At 38.9% G+C, this 15368-nt stretch overlaps 5 protein-coding genes across 8 annotated transcripts in view; 4 read left to right on the top strand and 1 right to left on the bottom strand.

Annotated features, from left to right (window-relative positions):
• LOC123016270 overlaps window positions 1-362 on the top strand; it is a 1692-nt gene extending 1330 nt beyond the window's left edge. The window contains exon 3 of the mRNA XM_044416561.1: window positions 253-362. Coding sequence (XP_044272496.1) covers window positions 253-344 — 92 coding nt within the window. The 3' untranslated portion in view covers window positions 345-362. The remainder of the gene's footprint in view (window positions 1-252) is intronic.
• A 149-nt stretch (window positions 363-511) lies between these two features.
• On the top strand, window positions 512-3287 carry LOC123016266 (glucose dehydrogenase [FAD, quinone]). The gene is made up of 3 exons (XM_044416553.1): window positions 512-922; window positions 980-2557; window positions 2852-3287. Exons 2-3 carry the CDS (start codon window positions 1088-1090, stop codon window positions 3200-3202), a joined length of 1821 nt encoding a protein of 606 aa, XP_044272488.1. The 5' UTR covers window positions 512-922; window positions 980-1087; the 3' UTR covers window positions 3203-3287.
• A 63-nt stretch (window positions 3288-3350) lies between these two features.
• On the top strand, window positions 3351-4845 carry LOC123016268 (WW domain-containing oxidoreductase). Of its 3 annotated transcripts, none has more exons than XM_044416558.1 (3): window positions 3351-3937; window positions 3995-4318; window positions 4366-4845. In XM_044416558.1, exons 1-3 carry the CDS (start codon window positions 3543-3545, stop codon window positions 4826-4828), a joined length of 1182 nt encoding a protein of 393 aa, XP_044272493.1. In that variant the 5' UTR covers window positions 3351-3542; the 3' UTR covers window positions 4829-4845. The 3 variants fall into 3 exon arrangements, with proteins under 3 accessions (XP_044272493.1, XP_044272494.1, XP_044272491.1); XM_044416559.1 differs by having other exon boundaries at window positions 3352-4318; window positions 4366-4466; window positions 4531-4845; XM_044416556.1 differs by having other exon boundaries at window positions 3355-4318.
• Window positions 4846-4855: 10 nt separating this feature from the next.
• Window positions 4856-5793, top strand: LOC123016269 (28 kDa heat- and acid-stable phosphoprotein-like). Its single transcript, XM_044416560.1, has 4 exons — window positions 4856-5013; window positions 5070-5275; window positions 5322-5601; window positions 5647-5793. Exons 1-4 carry the CDS (start codon window positions 5004-5006, stop codon window positions 5706-5708), a joined length of 558 nt encoding a protein of 185 aa, XP_044272495.1. The 5' UTR covers window positions 4856-5003; the 3' UTR covers window positions 5709-5793.
• A 63-nt stretch (window positions 5794-5856) lies between these two features.
• Window positions 5857-15243, bottom strand: LOC123016267 (limbic system-associated membrane protein-like). 2 transcript variants are annotated; one of them, XM_044416554.1, is made up of 8 exons: window positions 14527-15243; window positions 14258-14368; window positions 9365-9562; window positions 6953-7077; window positions 6756-6906; window positions 6610-6707; window positions 6266-6559; window positions 5857-6218 (listed from the first exon to the last, which is right to left on the bottom strand). In XM_044416554.1, exons 1-8 carry the CDS (start codon window positions 14603-14605, stop codon window positions 5916-5918), a joined length of 1359 nt encoding a protein of 452 aa, XP_044272489.1. In that variant the 5' UTR covers window positions 14606-15243; the 3' UTR covers window positions 5857-5915. The 2 variants fall into 2 exon arrangements, with proteins under 2 accessions (XP_044272489.1, XP_044272490.1); XM_044416555.1 differs by having other exon boundaries at window positions 6756-6902.
• Between the last annotated feature and the right edge of the window lie 125 nt (window positions 15244-15368).

The following is a 15368-nucleotide window of genomic DNA, read 5'->3' as shown; positions in this document are numbered from 1 at the left end:
ATTAAGACAAATGAGTTAACGCAAGTTAAATAACAAAAATTTTAATAAATGACAACTCAAAGAAACAGCTTTAAGATAAAAAAAAACAAAGTCATTTTTAACAAAAACTATCATTATTCAAATAATGAATTAATTGTCAAAGTTGTTAAACAAATAAAACCGCCAATGTAAGTGAGTTGTATTTCTGGTTGCATAATGAAAAATGTGGATTTGTAAGAAATAGTCCTAAATGGAATTAATTTTTCATTTCAGGAAATGAAAAATCACCCTCCCAATCGATTTCTGTCCCACGAAGCGCTTATTTATTCATATCTTTTGTGATTCTCATCGAAATTATAAAATAAACATTTGTATGAAGATAACGTCTTGTCGTGTTACTCATTTTTATGACATTTCGGGGTGTGAATTTTAATTATCTAATCGATTTTCGAGAAAGTGATGACGAATAAAGTAATTTGGTTTTAAATCACACCCGGTGTGATTAAAAGTTCTCATATTTTTACCAAAACACATTCAAGGTCACACGTTTTAAACCTTTTTGTTGTATTATTATTATTATTATTGTTGCCTAGTAACGATTTCAAAAGAGCGGGAAACTCGATCTGTGATTTGCACGTTGCCTGGCAACTGATTGTAAATGTCGCGGGAAATTTAAATTTGTTTTTTTTTTAACTTTGATTTGCCAAAATGTTGCAAAACCTGTCACTTGTTGTAATAATAATAATTAAGATAAACATTGTGATGAGTCAGTGTCTAGAGTCTCATTGGCAATCACCCACATTCTCGTATTTCTAATCGTGCATCTCAATTGCCTAATTAATTTTCTGTGAAAGCTATCACGGCGAACATGACACAAGAATCGCGCGCAATCTCTTATAATTTGATTCAAAATTACCGAAATTCCAGATTTAATTAAAATTACGTAAGTGGTGTGTGGCACACGTCTGTGTAAAACTTTTACATAATAACAATTTCTCAGATGTGCAAGATATTGTCGTCCTTGACTTGACCAAAGTGCCCCAATTCGGTCCCAGTTTCTCGCAGTCTTGATTCAGTCGCCAATCGATTTGTCCGTCATGCCGTGAAAATGAGGAAAATCGTGTATTTTTTCTGTGCGGCGTTTTTCCTTTGTGCAAATTCACAAAATCTCCTCAACGATTTTCGGCGTTTTTTCGGCGCGAGTGACATCACCGATACGACGAATTTCCGCAAAAGTTACGACTTTGTGATCGTGGGGGCTGGTTCGGGGGGCTGTGTTGTGGCGAATCGGTTGAGTGAGAACCCCAATTGGTCGGTTTTGCTGCTGGAGGCCGGAGACGATGAGAATTTTTTGACGGATGTGCCGTTGATTGCGTCGTTGCAAACCATCACGAGTTACAATTGGGGCTATAAGAGCGAGAGATTGAAAACGGCGTGTTTGGGGCTCATCGACGGGCGGTGTAATATGCCCCGAGGCAAGGCCCTCGGGGGCACTTCAGTGATAAATTTTCTCTTGTATACCAGAGGCACCAAACTGGATTTTGACCAATGGGAAAATCTAGGAAACCGTGGTTGGAACTACGACCAAGTCCTCCCTTATTTTATCAAATCGGAAAATTGTACGAAATGTCGGGAAATTGATGGAAAATATCACGGGAAAAGCGGTTATTTGAGTGTGGAACACCCGGGGTATGAGTCACCTCTAGTCAAACTTTTTATAAAATCGGGGGAAGACCTGGGGTACCAAAACAACGACCCTAACGCCCCCTATGGTCTAGGTTTTTCCAAAGTTTTGGCAACAATGAGAAACGGGATGCGTTGTAGCGCCTCTAAGGCGTTTCTCAAGCCGGTTTTACACCGCCCCAATTTACACATTTCGATTAAAACACGTGTTACTAAAATTCTAATCGATCCAAACACTAAACAAGCCTATGGAGTCGAATTTTTGAAAAATCGGCGCAAATTCACAGTTTTGGTAAAAAAGGAAGTGATTTTATCGGCTGGGTCAATTAATAGTCCTCATTTATTGATGCTATCAGGTGTAGGTCCTCAAAAGGATTTAACCCGTGTGGGAATCCCCGTTTTACAAAATTTAAAAGTCGGTTATAACCTCCAAGACCATATGGCAATGTCTGCACTTGTGTTTTTTGTCAATGAATCAATCACGGTTTCGGATCGGGGGGTGCAAAACCCCGTTGATATTTTCAATTATGTTTTTAACGGAAGGGGGCCTTATACTATACCCGGAGGGGCCGAAGCCCTAGCTTTCGTACAAACGAAATATGCAAAAGTCGGGGATTACCCTGATATCGAGTTGGTGTTAGGAGCTGGAGCGTTAAATGGCGATGTTTATGGCAGTTTGAGGAGTCTTTTGGGGATTCCCCGGAGTTTATTTGAACGGGTTTATGCCCCACATGCGTACAAACCGGCGTTTAGTATCGCACCGGTTTTGATGCGGCCGAAAAGTCGAGGAAGAGTTGTGATCAAAGATGGGAATCCCCTACATTGGCCCAAATTAATCCCCAATTATTTCGAGGATGAGGAGGATGTGCAAACAATGGTCGAAGGGATCAAGATGGCAAGTATTTAGGGATATTTCGGGTCAGTGTTGCCAATTGGTAAAGGTTACTGGAACACATCTCAGTCTCAGTTATTACGTAAAACTTTCACTTTGGTTGAAAACAATCAATTTCAGTCAATTATACAACAGTGTTTTATAATAAACACCAGTTTTTTTTCCCTATTTTCTTCTTTGTTTTATTTACACAGCTTGCTAATTATTTTGCACATCAATACAAGTACAAGGTGAACACTTGTGTTGTTATTGACCCACAAGACTGTCGCAATTGTCTTCAATTAAAACTATTTTCAGGCCATTACAATTACGCAATCGCGCTATTTTCAAAAATACAACATTACAATGATTACGACCCCATTTCCTGGGTGTGAAAATGTACCATTTGGTACCGACGCTTATTGGGCTTGTGCAGTTCGTCACGTGGCTACCACTTTGGGGCATCAAGTCGGCACTTGCAAAATGGGGCCCTTCAGCGACCCCGATGCTGTAGTTGACGAACAATTGAAAGTTTATGGGATTAAAGGGCTAAGGGTGGTCGATGGGTCCATCATGCCCAATGTGGTGGCCGGACACACCAATGCTGTGATAATGATGATTGGGGAAAAGGCTTCGGACATGATCAAACAAGAATGGACAAGAAATTAACTAAACCAGTTTTTTTTGTACATAAAATACGGGTTTGTTGCTTGTATAAGACTGTAATTAAATAATAAACGTAATTTTGTATCAATTCTTCTTTTTACTTGATTTTGAACGGTCAATTTGAATTACCCGCGTTTTGGTACCCTGGTAAAAACGAAATTCCCCCAGAATTTTATTGTTTATGTTACATTTTTGTCGAAAAAACCACTTTAAGTCAACAATACATGCACAATTTTGTTAATTGTGGGGATTTGACATGGCGAGGGTCCAATTTTTAGCCCTTTAGACCGGTTGGAGTCACAGTGATTAGTGTTTGAGGTTATGTCAGTTTGAGCCCCTTAAAATGAACCTCCCGGAGTCGGATAGCGAGGATGAGTTGCCCCCTGGTTGGGAGGAGCGTGTGACAGTCGACGGTAGTGTTTTCTACGCCAATCATTTAACTAAAGCCACACAATGGACTCATCCCCGAACTGGGAAGAAAAAACGAGTTTCGGGGGATTTACCCTTCGGTTGGGAGCGTTGTATTGACAAAACAAGCGGAAAAGTGATTTATGTCGATCATGAGAACCGTAGAACGACTTATACTGATCCAAGATTGGCGTTCGCAGTTGAGGAGAAAGACCACCCAAATGATTATAGACAGAGATTCGATGGGTCGAGTACAGCCCTGCAGGTGTTACACGGACGCGATTTGAACGGAAAAGTGGCACTAGTGACGGGGGCTAACTCGGGGATTGGGTTTGAGACGGCGAGGTCTTTAGCCAAGCATGGGGCTAGTGTGATTTTCGCTTGTAGAGACTTGGAAGGGGCCACTGAGGCGATTGCAAAAGTTAGGGAAGAGAAACAAGCAGCGGGGGAGAATTGTGTAGCTATACGTCTCGATTTGGGGGATTTACACAGTATTGACAGTTTTGCCAACCAAGTGAAAACAATGTTTAAACAAATCGATATGTTGATTTTAAATGCGGGGGTTTTCGGACTTGGGTTTAGTAAAACAGGGGATGGTTTTGAGACTACGTTTCAGGTGAATCACTTGGGGCATTTTTATTTGACTCTTTTATTGAAACCCTTGTTGGTGACGGGATCAAGGATTGTGGTTGTCGCATCAGAGTCTCATAGGTGAGGCATTGCCAACTAAAAAACGTAAAAGTGTTAAATTTTTCCAGATTTGCGAATTTGACCACAGAGAATATTTCCATGCAAACTCTCTCGCCGGAATCACCGGCCAAATACTGGGACATGACGGCTTACAACAATTCCAAGTTGTGTAATGTTTTATTCGTTCGTTATTTGGCTAAAAAGCTGCAACCGTTAGGGATTTCCGTTTTTAGTCTCCACCCTGGGAATATGGTGTCGTCAAAGTTGGCACGAAACTGGTGGCTTTATCGCGTTTTTTTCGCTCTTGTGCGCCCCTTCACCAAGTCCTTGCAACAAGCAGCAAGCACTACAGTCTTTTGTGCCACCGCAGTCGAATTAATCGGGGTCACGGGGGTCTACTTTAATAATTGTTTCCGGTGCGAGGAGAGCCCCAGTGCGAAAAACGACGATTTGGCCGAAATGCTGTGGAAATTGAGCGTGGAAATGTTGGTAGGAGTGCTTGGAAAAAATGTCTTGTCTCTAGACTTTTGAATAAAAAAAAATTCGAATCTGGTGTTTTTTGCTGTCATTTGGTGTGGTGTTGGCAATACCGTGGGTTGACATTTCGAGTCTCCAAAATAATCCCATGCTTTTTTCGTTAAAAACGTTGACAAAATTTAAGTTTTTGTGATATTAAGGTGAATTGTGTTAATTTACGGTGACAAAAATGCCCCGAGGTGAGTATCAACGCGTCACATTGTGCAAAATGCGTCACACCTTAACCTACTTGAAGGCAAATTCACGAACCACAAAGGCCGTAATCGCCGATTTACCAACCCGGAAGAACTCGAAGAAGAGAGACGACGTGAAGAACAGAAGAAGAAATGGAGACATCAACAAGGTGATGACACTTCAAGTAGCGAAGATGAAGCATCTGGTGATAAAAAAATAAGCGAGGAGGAATCTGACGACAGTGATGACAGCAGCAGTGAAGGAGAGGTTTGTTGACCTCAAAACGAGGATTTTTTATGATTGGGGGTTTCAGGTTAAGGCCAAGGGGGTCTCCAACCTTATAGAAATCGAAAACCCCAACAGGGTGCAAAAGAAGAGCAAAAAATTAGCAACTTTAAACACGGAAGTAGACAGTAAGCCCCAATTGTCGCGTCGAGAGCGCGAGGAAATTGAGAGGCAAAAAGCCCAAGCTCATTATCAGAAATTACATGCTGAAGGCAAAACCGAACAAGCTAGGGCTGATCTAGCGAGATTAGCAATTATTAAACAACAAAGAGAAGAGGCGAAAAAGCGTAGAGAAGCCGAACAAAAAGGTGATCACTCACACTAACATTTTTTATCTAAACTGAACATTTCAGAGAAAGAAGATGCGGCGAAACTCAAAACAGCTCAGACTCAAAAAGCGTTGGGAAAAAAGTAGAACCAATTTTCATCATGAAATTTACTATTTTCACTGTTTCATGTAATAATTCTTTTATAGCAATTAAATTCTACTAAGTTTGTGACTTTTGGTTTTATTTTGTTGCTCTCTAGTTACTTTTTTTGGTGCGGTTGGTAGTAAAATTAAATTTATTTGTAACTTTTATTCGAAGAAATTTTGTACAATATAAAAACAGTACGTAACTATCTACAATAATAAAATGATGGTTTGCAAAAATATGACTGCAATTCCCAAACTTTTGATTTGTCCTGTTGAACCCACAAATGGTCGTCCTTTGTCTAAGCTGAACCATTGATGGACATCAGAGACATCGCTGTACCCATGCTGGTTTTTGGTCAAAATCAAGCATTCATACAACGAATCTGGTACTAGATTCGTTATGCGAAAACTCTGAAACCTCTCACTAGTTTTCGAATCGTACTTCTGCTCCGGTTTTATAACTAAATCGTGCCATTGACCTTTGTGGTCATAAAAACTCGTTGCATTGATCTAAAACAGCAATTTAACAAAAATAATGACCAAAAAAATAGCCATACTCGTCGATAGAGGATTTTAACTTCGATAATTGGCAACACTGACTGAACCACCCATCTCAAATCGTAATACTCCGGGTTTGAATAAGCCGGACTTATAATACGTGCCGGTCCGGGTTTTCCGGTCAATTCGATATACTTCCGGTCCTTTCCGATCGAATTGTGCACAGTGCAACTGTAATTTCCGAAATCGGAAAATTGGACATTTTTTATATTCAACGAATAGATTTTCCCTTTAGTTGACATAATTCTTCGATCGGTTTGTTGCAAAGGAAACGAATTTTGATACCAAGAAACCTGAAATTTCTCATGGCGGGAAAATAAGTGAGGTTATGTTTGGTTCAAACCTCTCCGGGAGGATCCGCATGCACGACACAGTCCAATCGGGCCTCCAGACCCTCACCGGAGTTTACCCACGATTTAGCGACGGTGATTTCCGGCGGAACTATAACAACATTAAGAAAAAAAAAAACAACTAAATTTGAAAACTCACAAAGGACGTGGAGTTTGATTTCTCCGGTGACGGCTTGTCCGATCCCGTTGGAGGCCGTGCACTGATAAGCGCCCGCATCTTCGCGTTGGACGTTGGTTAGTGATAAGAGATACCCTGTTTGCACTTGTAACCCAGATGGTAAAAGACCTTCCTGAATCAAAGTGAATTAAAACGAGTCAAAAACCCCTAAAACTTACTTTTTTTGACCACTGAACCACCGGTGTGGGATTCCCACTCGCCCGGCATTCGAACGACACCGTCGCCCCCTTCCGACTGGTCAAAACATCGCCACTGTTGGGGAAAATCTGGATACTGGGGGGCACTGTAATGAAAAATTACAACTAATTTTAACATTGCCATATTCCATTTTATTTTATCAGCGAAACTTCAACTCCAACTGTTTTTTGCCAGTGTTGTCAGCGTGTGTTACGCGCCCGTATTTTCAATTGTTTTTCCTTATCTTGTCTCATTTTGTACAAAAGCGGCCATTGTTTCGCGTTCATTGTTTTCGCTCGCCAAATAACGATGGACACTGAGTTCGAACTTTATTAAACGTGTGGCTCTTTTTCCAGAGAAAAATATGCAGACTTGAAAAAAACCTGTACAATAGGCAATTTTTTGTTCCAAATTGCTTGTTTTTTTTTTAATTCGCGCCAAAAAGTAGGATGTTGTTTAGCAACAACATCATCCAGTTGGTAACTTTCATTTAAGTTGGCACAATTTTAATATTTGCAGACTCGGTTGTCTAAATTAAATGGCGGCCATTATGTCAAAATGACATGCGCAAACAATCGTTCAAGTGAAAAAAATTAAATATTTCGAAACAGTTCACGAAAAATTGCGTGGTGTGAAAATAAATCGTCCACTTTATTTCGCTGCTTTTTTCGATCAAAAATATGCAGACTTGGAAAAAAAAACGGTTATTGACGATTCATTTTTTGCTACGAATTGGGATGTTTAATTAAGCGGTACGTGTTTTGTCGTGTACGAGAGGCAATTTTTGTTCTTTTTTTAATCATGTTGCATCAATCAGTTGGGAATTTTCATTTAAGTTGGCACAACTTTAATATTGGTGATTCGGTTGCTTAGCAACTAAGTTAAATGTCAAAGTGACAGGCGCAATGGCCGACATACATAATCGTTTAAAAAGTACAAATAAATCGTCCAGTTTTTCCCTGTCCATGGTCGGCATGCAGATGAAGCGTTTTTTTAGGGTAAAAGAGGGTTTGTGTTTTTGTCATGTTTGCGGTCTGGGTTTGTTCGGGACTTGTTCGAGTTAATACAAGCGAGGAACGAGCGAGCGCTCACTTGAATTGAGCATTAACTGCTCCCCGAGGGCTCGTATTCTACATTCAGTTAGATGCCTGTTTAGATATAACTATAATAATTTTGCATTAAAAAATTTAATAGATTGTAAATTTTGAAACGGCGATATTTTACTTTGAAAAGTTGAGGAATAAGTTGAATGGGGAATTGTATGACACAATTACTAGATAAATAAATGTATTTATTGTGTGAAATGTCATAGGCAATAATAAGCGGTGGAAAGCAAAACCGCTGTATGAATATTTATACCATCATTCTACTTGATTGCAAGTTTAAAATGCAAAGCAGTCAATTTGCATTCATTAAAACCGGGGAGTTTTACTGATCAACCCTCTCGCTCTGTGCAACGGCACGTTGTGTGTCGGGAAATAAGACAACGTCTGTTTTTGATGTTCACCAAAGCGTCCTCTTCAATTTGCATGTATTTAAACTTGATTCCTATCGAGCTTTTATTTTTCACGGAAGCTGCATGGTCCGACGACATATGCCATCCCAAACGAAAAAATCATTGCAAAAACAACCTTTGCTATAATAATTTTCCTGTTTGTTATTCTAAACTTTTTTAATTGATGCAAACCAAACACACGAGCAAATTAATTTATCGCTAAAACAAACATTCACCGTGCGCTGTTTCATACAACCAGACAATGCCCACCCCATATGTACACCCCATTGTTATACACAAGTTGGAAAAAGCGACCGCTCGTTGTTTTTCATGATTCATGACCACCGTAAAAAATTTACAATATTTTTCTCTCGGTGTCACCCTCGAAGGTGAAAAATTAATCGTGATCCGCCGAGGCCTTCCGGGTGTCATTTGTATGTTGGAAAGTTTCTCTAACTCGAAGGGTTCACCGACGCGCTTCGCTCCGGGCCACTTTTCCATGGGATCAGACAAGTTGGAAATTCAACATCTCTATTTAGTCGCTCGAGGCTGACACGTGTCGTGTTTCTACAAAACCGAGATCTCGCTATGACAAATTGGGGATATATGAGAGGGATTTCTTCGCTCTCATTTAATCGCATTACGTGCCCAAAGGACACACTCATTTCGCCCTAAACCGCATTACTCCGATTGCTTCAAAACTCGCGCCGCAATCGTTATTAATTACTGGGGGAGTTTCGTCCGACCAGCCCTGAGTTGGCACCATTGCAATGTTGCTTAACAACGCAATTAATTGATGGGGAATTTTCACCCGTTGGTACCAATTTTGCAATGTTACTAGATGTCAAAGTGACAGGCGCAATGGCGGGTGTGTTTGAAATGAGTTGTGGTCACTCACTGAGGATCTCGACGGTGTGTATGAGGTCCCCATGCGAGCCGTCGCCTATTTGGCAGGTGTAGTCCCCCTGGTCCGAGTATCTGATCTCCCTCACTTCCAGATTGTATCCCACTAGCGATATTCTGGGATCGGCTGTGATTTTTTGTTGACCGGCTGTTAAAAGGGTGATGCCTCGTTTCCACACGATAACGAAGGAACCTGCAACCGAGAGACAACAAAGAGTGAGGTGGTTGTGGTGTGTGGGGCTATAAAAGAGCAGAGAGGAATTGGTGACGCTGCAAATACGAGAGTGAACGACACTTGGCCCTTTAAATATCCTTCCACTTTCCATTAACAATCCGGCTTTATGTCCTCGTGCATTGTTTCCAAAGCCCTGCACTATTATCGCCCTTGTTCGCAACAATTACAACACGGACGCCATTATTTCAGCTTCGAAAAAAGCTGACGAATTTTCCATAATTCGATCCAGTTTTCAATTTTCACAATGCGGTTTGCTGCCGGCGCTGGAAATTTAAAACTCGCGAGTGCATTCTTGTGGAAAAAATTGCGAATTTGAGGATTTCAACGATTAATAAGCTTGCGATTGGATTCAACTCCGTAATTAGGTACAACACAACACCAAAAATAGATTGTGGTGACCACGGAGAATCTTTGTCCTTATTATATTTAGGAGTCCTCGCATAACTTAGTTTCCTGGAAATGCAATCAAGCGCATAGAATGGAAATGCGATTTTCCACACTACATTACTCTTTTATCGGATATTTTCCGCAAGAAAACACTTGAGCAATTTCTTTAAGACTGTCTCGACGAAAACTGTACGTCATTATTATTTATTAACTTGTAAAAATCCCGCTGAAACGAGTCAATTTTTAATCCTTCTATGAATAAAACTCCACTCGGACTATTCACCGTTTCGGTTTTATCGGGATCATCAGTTTGCTTTGTCGCTTTGTCATTCAAATAAAAATTTTAATTATTCAAAGGGGCCGTCTTTTCATCATCGGTCATCCCTCTACTAAACTCGCTTTTTTTCCGAAAATTATTTTAATATGTAAATCGTCTAAATGCACCCCTTCACTGAACAAACAACGATAAAAACCGAAACACATGGCATGGCATTAAAGAGGGTAAAACGATCGAATTACCGGTGGATTTCAAAGGGTGTACCAACCAGTACTAGTCTCTAACGAATTTTTGACATGAACCGCAGCATTGATCGTGCAATTAGCACGATTGCAAATGCCAAATGAACCTGAAGCATCCCTTAATTAATTAATCGGGTTAGACAAACCTGAGCGATAATCATTCCGAGATCAGTTTTGTTTTTCCCGCTATAATAAATGGCTTGGTTGCTAGGCAACTAACACTTTTTTCGAAGTCTAGCCAATCATCAGAGCTATAAAATGGCTTGGTCGCTAGGCAACTGGATACTTCTTTGGGAGTTTTATCCAATTGCCAACCTTAAAGAGCTAAATGCACTAGTCGTTTTCCATATTGTGATTAGTTTGATCAATTTCGTGGAATAAAATTGGCTCGTCAGTGTTTTGTTTTAGTTGAATGATCGGCATATGTACACCCACACTTGCAAACATACATAAAACGGGTGCATGCAGATATATGCCACCCCTTTACCACCCCCCGTGTTTCACCTCTCCGATCCTGTTTACAATTTATATGTAAATGAGTGCGGTCCAATTACATAAAGCCGCCAGCGGTTAAACTCACAGAATACCGTCACACCGCCACTGCCGCCGCCGCCGCCGCCGCTTTTCATCATCTCCACAATATTCGAATTTAATTTCTCTTTAATTATAGCTTAATAAAACTTAAATACTTGCGTCGTAAAAATTACCCTCACTGTCGCTGGTAACAATCGAGCAACTTATTAAAAGTTGTAATCTGCCTTTTCCTTGCCAAACTACTAATTGCCTTTTGTGTTCGCTCGATATTTTCCGAACTGATGGAAAATGTTTCCTCTTTTATGATTTTCGATTATTGAAGGTTTTTAATTATCGTGACGATCGAAATTTTACATTTTCCGTGAAAATTGCAAAACTCGTCCAACTGTTTCATCAAATAATCATCAAATTCATTTGTTTTTAATGAATGGTATTTGTCATATCCATGACAACGCTAATAAAGCATCAAAGTGGGTGCTTTAAAGACTGGACGTCAAAATAGCGAATTTTACACTCTATATACAGGATGCGCCAGAACTCGCGCCCCAAAGAAACATTTCTAGTAAGATAAGATTCCAAGAACTGGAAAAAATGTTTAAAAAATTCTATCTGTCAAAAATTTTTGATATTTGACATTTTTTTATGTCTATTTAATGATACTAATGATCTTGTATATGTTTTTTTTACAATTACTTAGAAAATTTTGCTAATAAAAGCCACAAATACCATCAAACAGAGTTATAATTTAGGATACAGCTTCTTTGTTTCTTCTTCTAATAGCCTGTAGATAAAAAACTTGGAAAATTATTTTTCCAACTGAAATAAATAGAGTCAAAGTGCAAAATTTAGACTCTCATTTTTATAGATAATTTTTTTCCTGTTCCTGGTATCTTGAAATTTTTCTCTGGAGCGCGAGTTCTGGCGCACCCTGTATATTAGATTAGCCTCTGTGCTAATGCCGGGCTTAACTTGACTCGATAAGCAAATACTAAACGGTCCAACGAACCAAAATTGCGAAGGTCGAATCGAATACCGAACAGAGAAAAGGACTCTAAAACGAACATTGACGGATAATACTCTCTATTTCGCATTTGCACAGCTTTAGACTCAATTGCTGAAAATTTCCAATTTTTTCAATTCGCGCTTCAGTGGGCGAATTAATTACAAGTCCGCGCCACAAATACGCGAATGTGATGTGATGACGAACTTAATTTTTCGCCCAAAATTCTTAAATAAATCGAAAATAATGATTTACGATCGGAGAGAAACAAATCGTTCGCTCGATTCGTCACTAACATGATTGATTATTCCAGATTTTTTGTTCCCTTAAATTTGTGATTTATGACAAGTGCTTGCGGTATTCATTTGTCAATTTAAATAACGTTCAATCGTTCTGAAACAGACACTTTTCCCGACCCAAAACTAAGCACAGAAAGAGAGAGCAGCTTTATGCAAATTAATGTGTGGAAGTGCAACGGGAATTGTGACGTTTTCGAGTTAAATAAACGGTTTTTCCACTTTGCCTTAAAAAACCTATTCGAGTATCGTGTATTATGAAACGCAACATTTTATTTCCTGAGGTTGGTAGCGGGCGCAAACTCAAAAATGCCCAAAACTAGTAACAACCTCACAAATGAGATTATTTATATTTTTGAGAATCTTTAAGTTTATCACACTTTAAACAATAAACCAGTAAAGTATACTTCTGTTTTTCTAATCGTTTTTTGTTTGATTTTCTTGAAGAGTGTGAGCCACACTGACGCGAAATGTTGCCAAATGTCAGAAGTGTCAAATTCAATGATTGAAATCCAACGGACTCTTGATTAAGGTTTTTTAACTTAAAATTTATGCACTTTTAGGCCTTTTTTCTCTATAAAACTCTACTATTTTGTAGAATTATGATTGAATTTTTGTTTTTTACTTTCATTCAATATCTATCTTTTGTCCTTTTCTACTTTTAGTGCTTCCAAATTTAGGAAAAAAACAATTATTGTGCGACACCAAGAGTGCCTTGTATTTTTAATCATTTAGTCTGACACTTCTGACAGTTGTTGACATTTCGAAAAAAAGGCGCACACTCTTTAAGAAAATCGAACGAAAACGATATAAAAAGGCAAAAGGGTGATGAAAATAGTGTTTTTCTATTTTGCGACTGAAAGAAAGCTTATTTCGATACCAAAACCGATGCTTTAATGAGCCGTTTCAACACCAATTCGGGTGCTGAAATACACTAGGACAATTTACTTTCTAGAGGTTGGTAATGGTGATTCAGCGGCGTTTTCAAGTCGTGTACATGAAATATTCATTGTTAATTCAACAAAATTTTGGAAAATACTTTGTGACATTTATTACCAACCACAGCAAAGGTTCCTAAATTTTGTAAAATCGATTTTTATGTTCAAAAAGTACGTAAAACGCCCAAAATAGAAAAAAATAGCATAAAAAAACTCGTTTCATAAGTCATAACTTGCCTTACGAAACGCGTTTTTTAATATACTATTGTGTAAAGGGTGGTGTTGTTTTTTTCCAAAGTGAGTGTGAGTTTTAAATGGGGGCTATGCCGCGAGCCCCCCATGATTTCTACAATACATTTTCGATTCCGACAGATTTGACCACCTTTTCTAGTTAGCAATTCAAACATTTGTGATAAAAGATAAACCGCCCGCATTGTTCCGAAACTGGCACGCTGATTTCTATTTGGATATTATTGGGCGCCAAATTCGAAAATAGAACACACCGCTTCTGAAATTTCATGTTGTGTTTTTATTTTTATTTATTTTTTTTTCATCCCGGATCCTGTTTTATCTCGGTTAACGTTTACAGCACTGGGGAGTAGTGCTCGGCCGGCTTTTAATTTGTATGCAAATTTCAGTGGTTAAAATAAAGCGCGACGACTGCTGTCACAACCGCCTGAATATTTTCATCTGTGAAAAAAAAAATTGCGTTGAATCGATTCGGTAACAAGTCTCCTAATCACGACAATTAATTTAATACGGTCGCAATTGAAGCAATTTCCAACTCCGAGACCGAATGCAAAATCCCTCCTATTTCAACGTCCAAGTTTAATTGAAATGCTTGTAAAGCGACCATAACGGGTTATATTCCGGGGCGGTCGTTACGAATAACACTCGCCAACGCCCTGTTCGGCCCTAATTTGCACAATTTTCAATTCCGTTTGATGAAAAAAAAAAAATAAAAAATTGGGGGACTCACCCAGATTTTGCACCTCGCATGGTAGTACGATGGTATCGCCGATAACGGCGCTGAACGTGTTGGGCTGGGAGGTGAATCTGGGCAAAATTTCACCGTTTCGGTAACTCGGACCTGAAAAAATCTTGAATTAGTTTATGCATAGAATGATTGATTAGGCCACATTGTTTAATATCGACTAGACTTGAATTATAAATGGTCGGAACAAACGAGACAAGTTTCGATTTATATTCAAATTTAGTTTGGTAAAGAGGAAAAAAAATTCGACTCACCTGAATTGAGAATAGCCACACAAATTTCCCCTAGATAAACTACCACCACGAGGAAAAAAATGAACAAACGACGCCGCATTTTGTCTCCTCACTCGATTTTCAGCATTTTGTTCGATGACATTTTTCGTTCTTTCAAATTACACGAAATACGCGCCTGAAAAGGGCATGAGTCGCTCCCTGAAACTCGACTGCTTGAATACTACTGAATGAAAAGCGGCGATAAACCGGGGGTTCGCTACTCGGATAAATTCGAATATGCGCTTTCTCGGACATTGGATAAATTACACATTTTAATTCTTTTTACCGGAATACGCAGCTGAACGCGAAATTTCTAATTTATGACCCGCCGTTTTTCACACTTTTTGCCAAAAACAAAGATCCAAACCGCACAATTAAATTGCCCCGGAGAAGTTTTAATTTCGAAATTCGCGCCAATAATTATACCCGCTGCTATGCAACGCAAAAGTTTTGATAAGACGGTTACTAAGCAACGCATACTTTTTGCCATTCTTAAGATTACCAACATTAAGAAAAATTGAAAACAAAACAACGATTGAAATTTATTCGTTTATTGGATTTACAACTCGTTTTTTAAACGTCTCCTGGCTAAAATAAGCATTGTTATATTAAATCAAAATGATTAAAAATCTAATAAACAAATTTTGTGATTTTGTCATTTTAGTACTGATCGGTTATTTTTTTTGGCAAATAAATTTATAGGTGTGCAATGGCTATATAAATGCTATTCAAAAAAAATTTGAATATCAATTAATTGATGGAAACCTACCACAATTTAAGATTTCAATTTATTTAAGAAAAAAAAATATTTGTATGGTAGTCTC

The sequence above is a fragment of the Tribolium madens genome, unplaced genomic scaffold (assembly GCF_015345945.1).
Source record: "Tribolium madens isolate multiple individuals breed KSU strain unplaced genomic scaffold, Tmad_KSU_1.1 Scaffold_1;HRSCAF=32;Tcas5.2_LG8, whole genome shotgun sequence".
NCBI lineage: Eukaryota > Metazoa > Arthropoda > Insecta > Coleoptera > Tenebrionidae > Tribolium > Tribolium madens.
This window is presented reverse-complemented; position numbering and strand designations above follow the sequence as displayed.

What these genes read in the sequence shown, in the direction of transcription:
- LOC123016266 (XM_044416553.1), top strand. Translation starts at nt 1,088, where the DNA reads ATGAGGAAAATCGTGTATTTTTTCTGTGCGGCGTTTTTCCTTTGTGCA. An exon ending in TGGTCGAAGGGATCAAGATG is followed by an intron (nt 2,558 to 2,851) that starts GCAAGTATTTAG and finishes AACTATTTTCAG; the next exon opens with GCCATTACAATTACGCAATC.
- LOC123016268 (XM_044416556.1), top strand. Translation starts at nt 3,543, where the DNA reads ATGAACCTCCCGGAGTCGGATAGCGAGGATGAGTTGCCCCCTGGTTGG. An exon ending in GTCGCATCAGAGTCTCATAG is followed by an intron (nt 4,319 to 4,365) that starts GTGAGGCATTGC and finishes AAATTTTTCCAG; the next exon opens with ATTTGCGAATTTGACCACAG.
- LOC123016269 (XM_044416560.1), top strand. An exon ending in ACAGCAGCAGTGAAGGAGAG is followed by an intron (nt 5,276 to 5,321) that starts GTTTGTTGACCT and finishes TGGGGGTTTCAG; the next exon opens with GTTAAGGCCAAGGGGGTCTC. An exon ending in TAGAGAAGCCGAACAAAAAG is followed by an intron (nt 5,602 to 5,646) that starts GTGATCACTCAC and finishes TGAACATTTCAG; the next exon opens with AGAAAGAAGATGCGGCGAAA.
- LOC123016267 (XM_044416554.1), bottom strand. Translation starts at nt 14,605, where the DNA reads ATGCGGCGTCGTTTGTTCATTTTTTTCCTCGTGGTGGTAGTTTATCTA. An exon ending in TGGTTCAGTGGTCAAAAAAA is followed by an intron (nt 6,907 to 6,952) that starts GTAAGTTTTAGG and finishes ACTTTGATTCAG; the next exon opens with GAAGGTCTTTTACCATCTGG. An exon ending in ATGCGGATCCTCCCGGAGAG is followed by an intron (nt 6,560 to 6,609) that starts GTTTGAACCAAA and finishes GAGAAATTTCAG; the next exon opens with GTTTCTTGGTATCAAAATTC.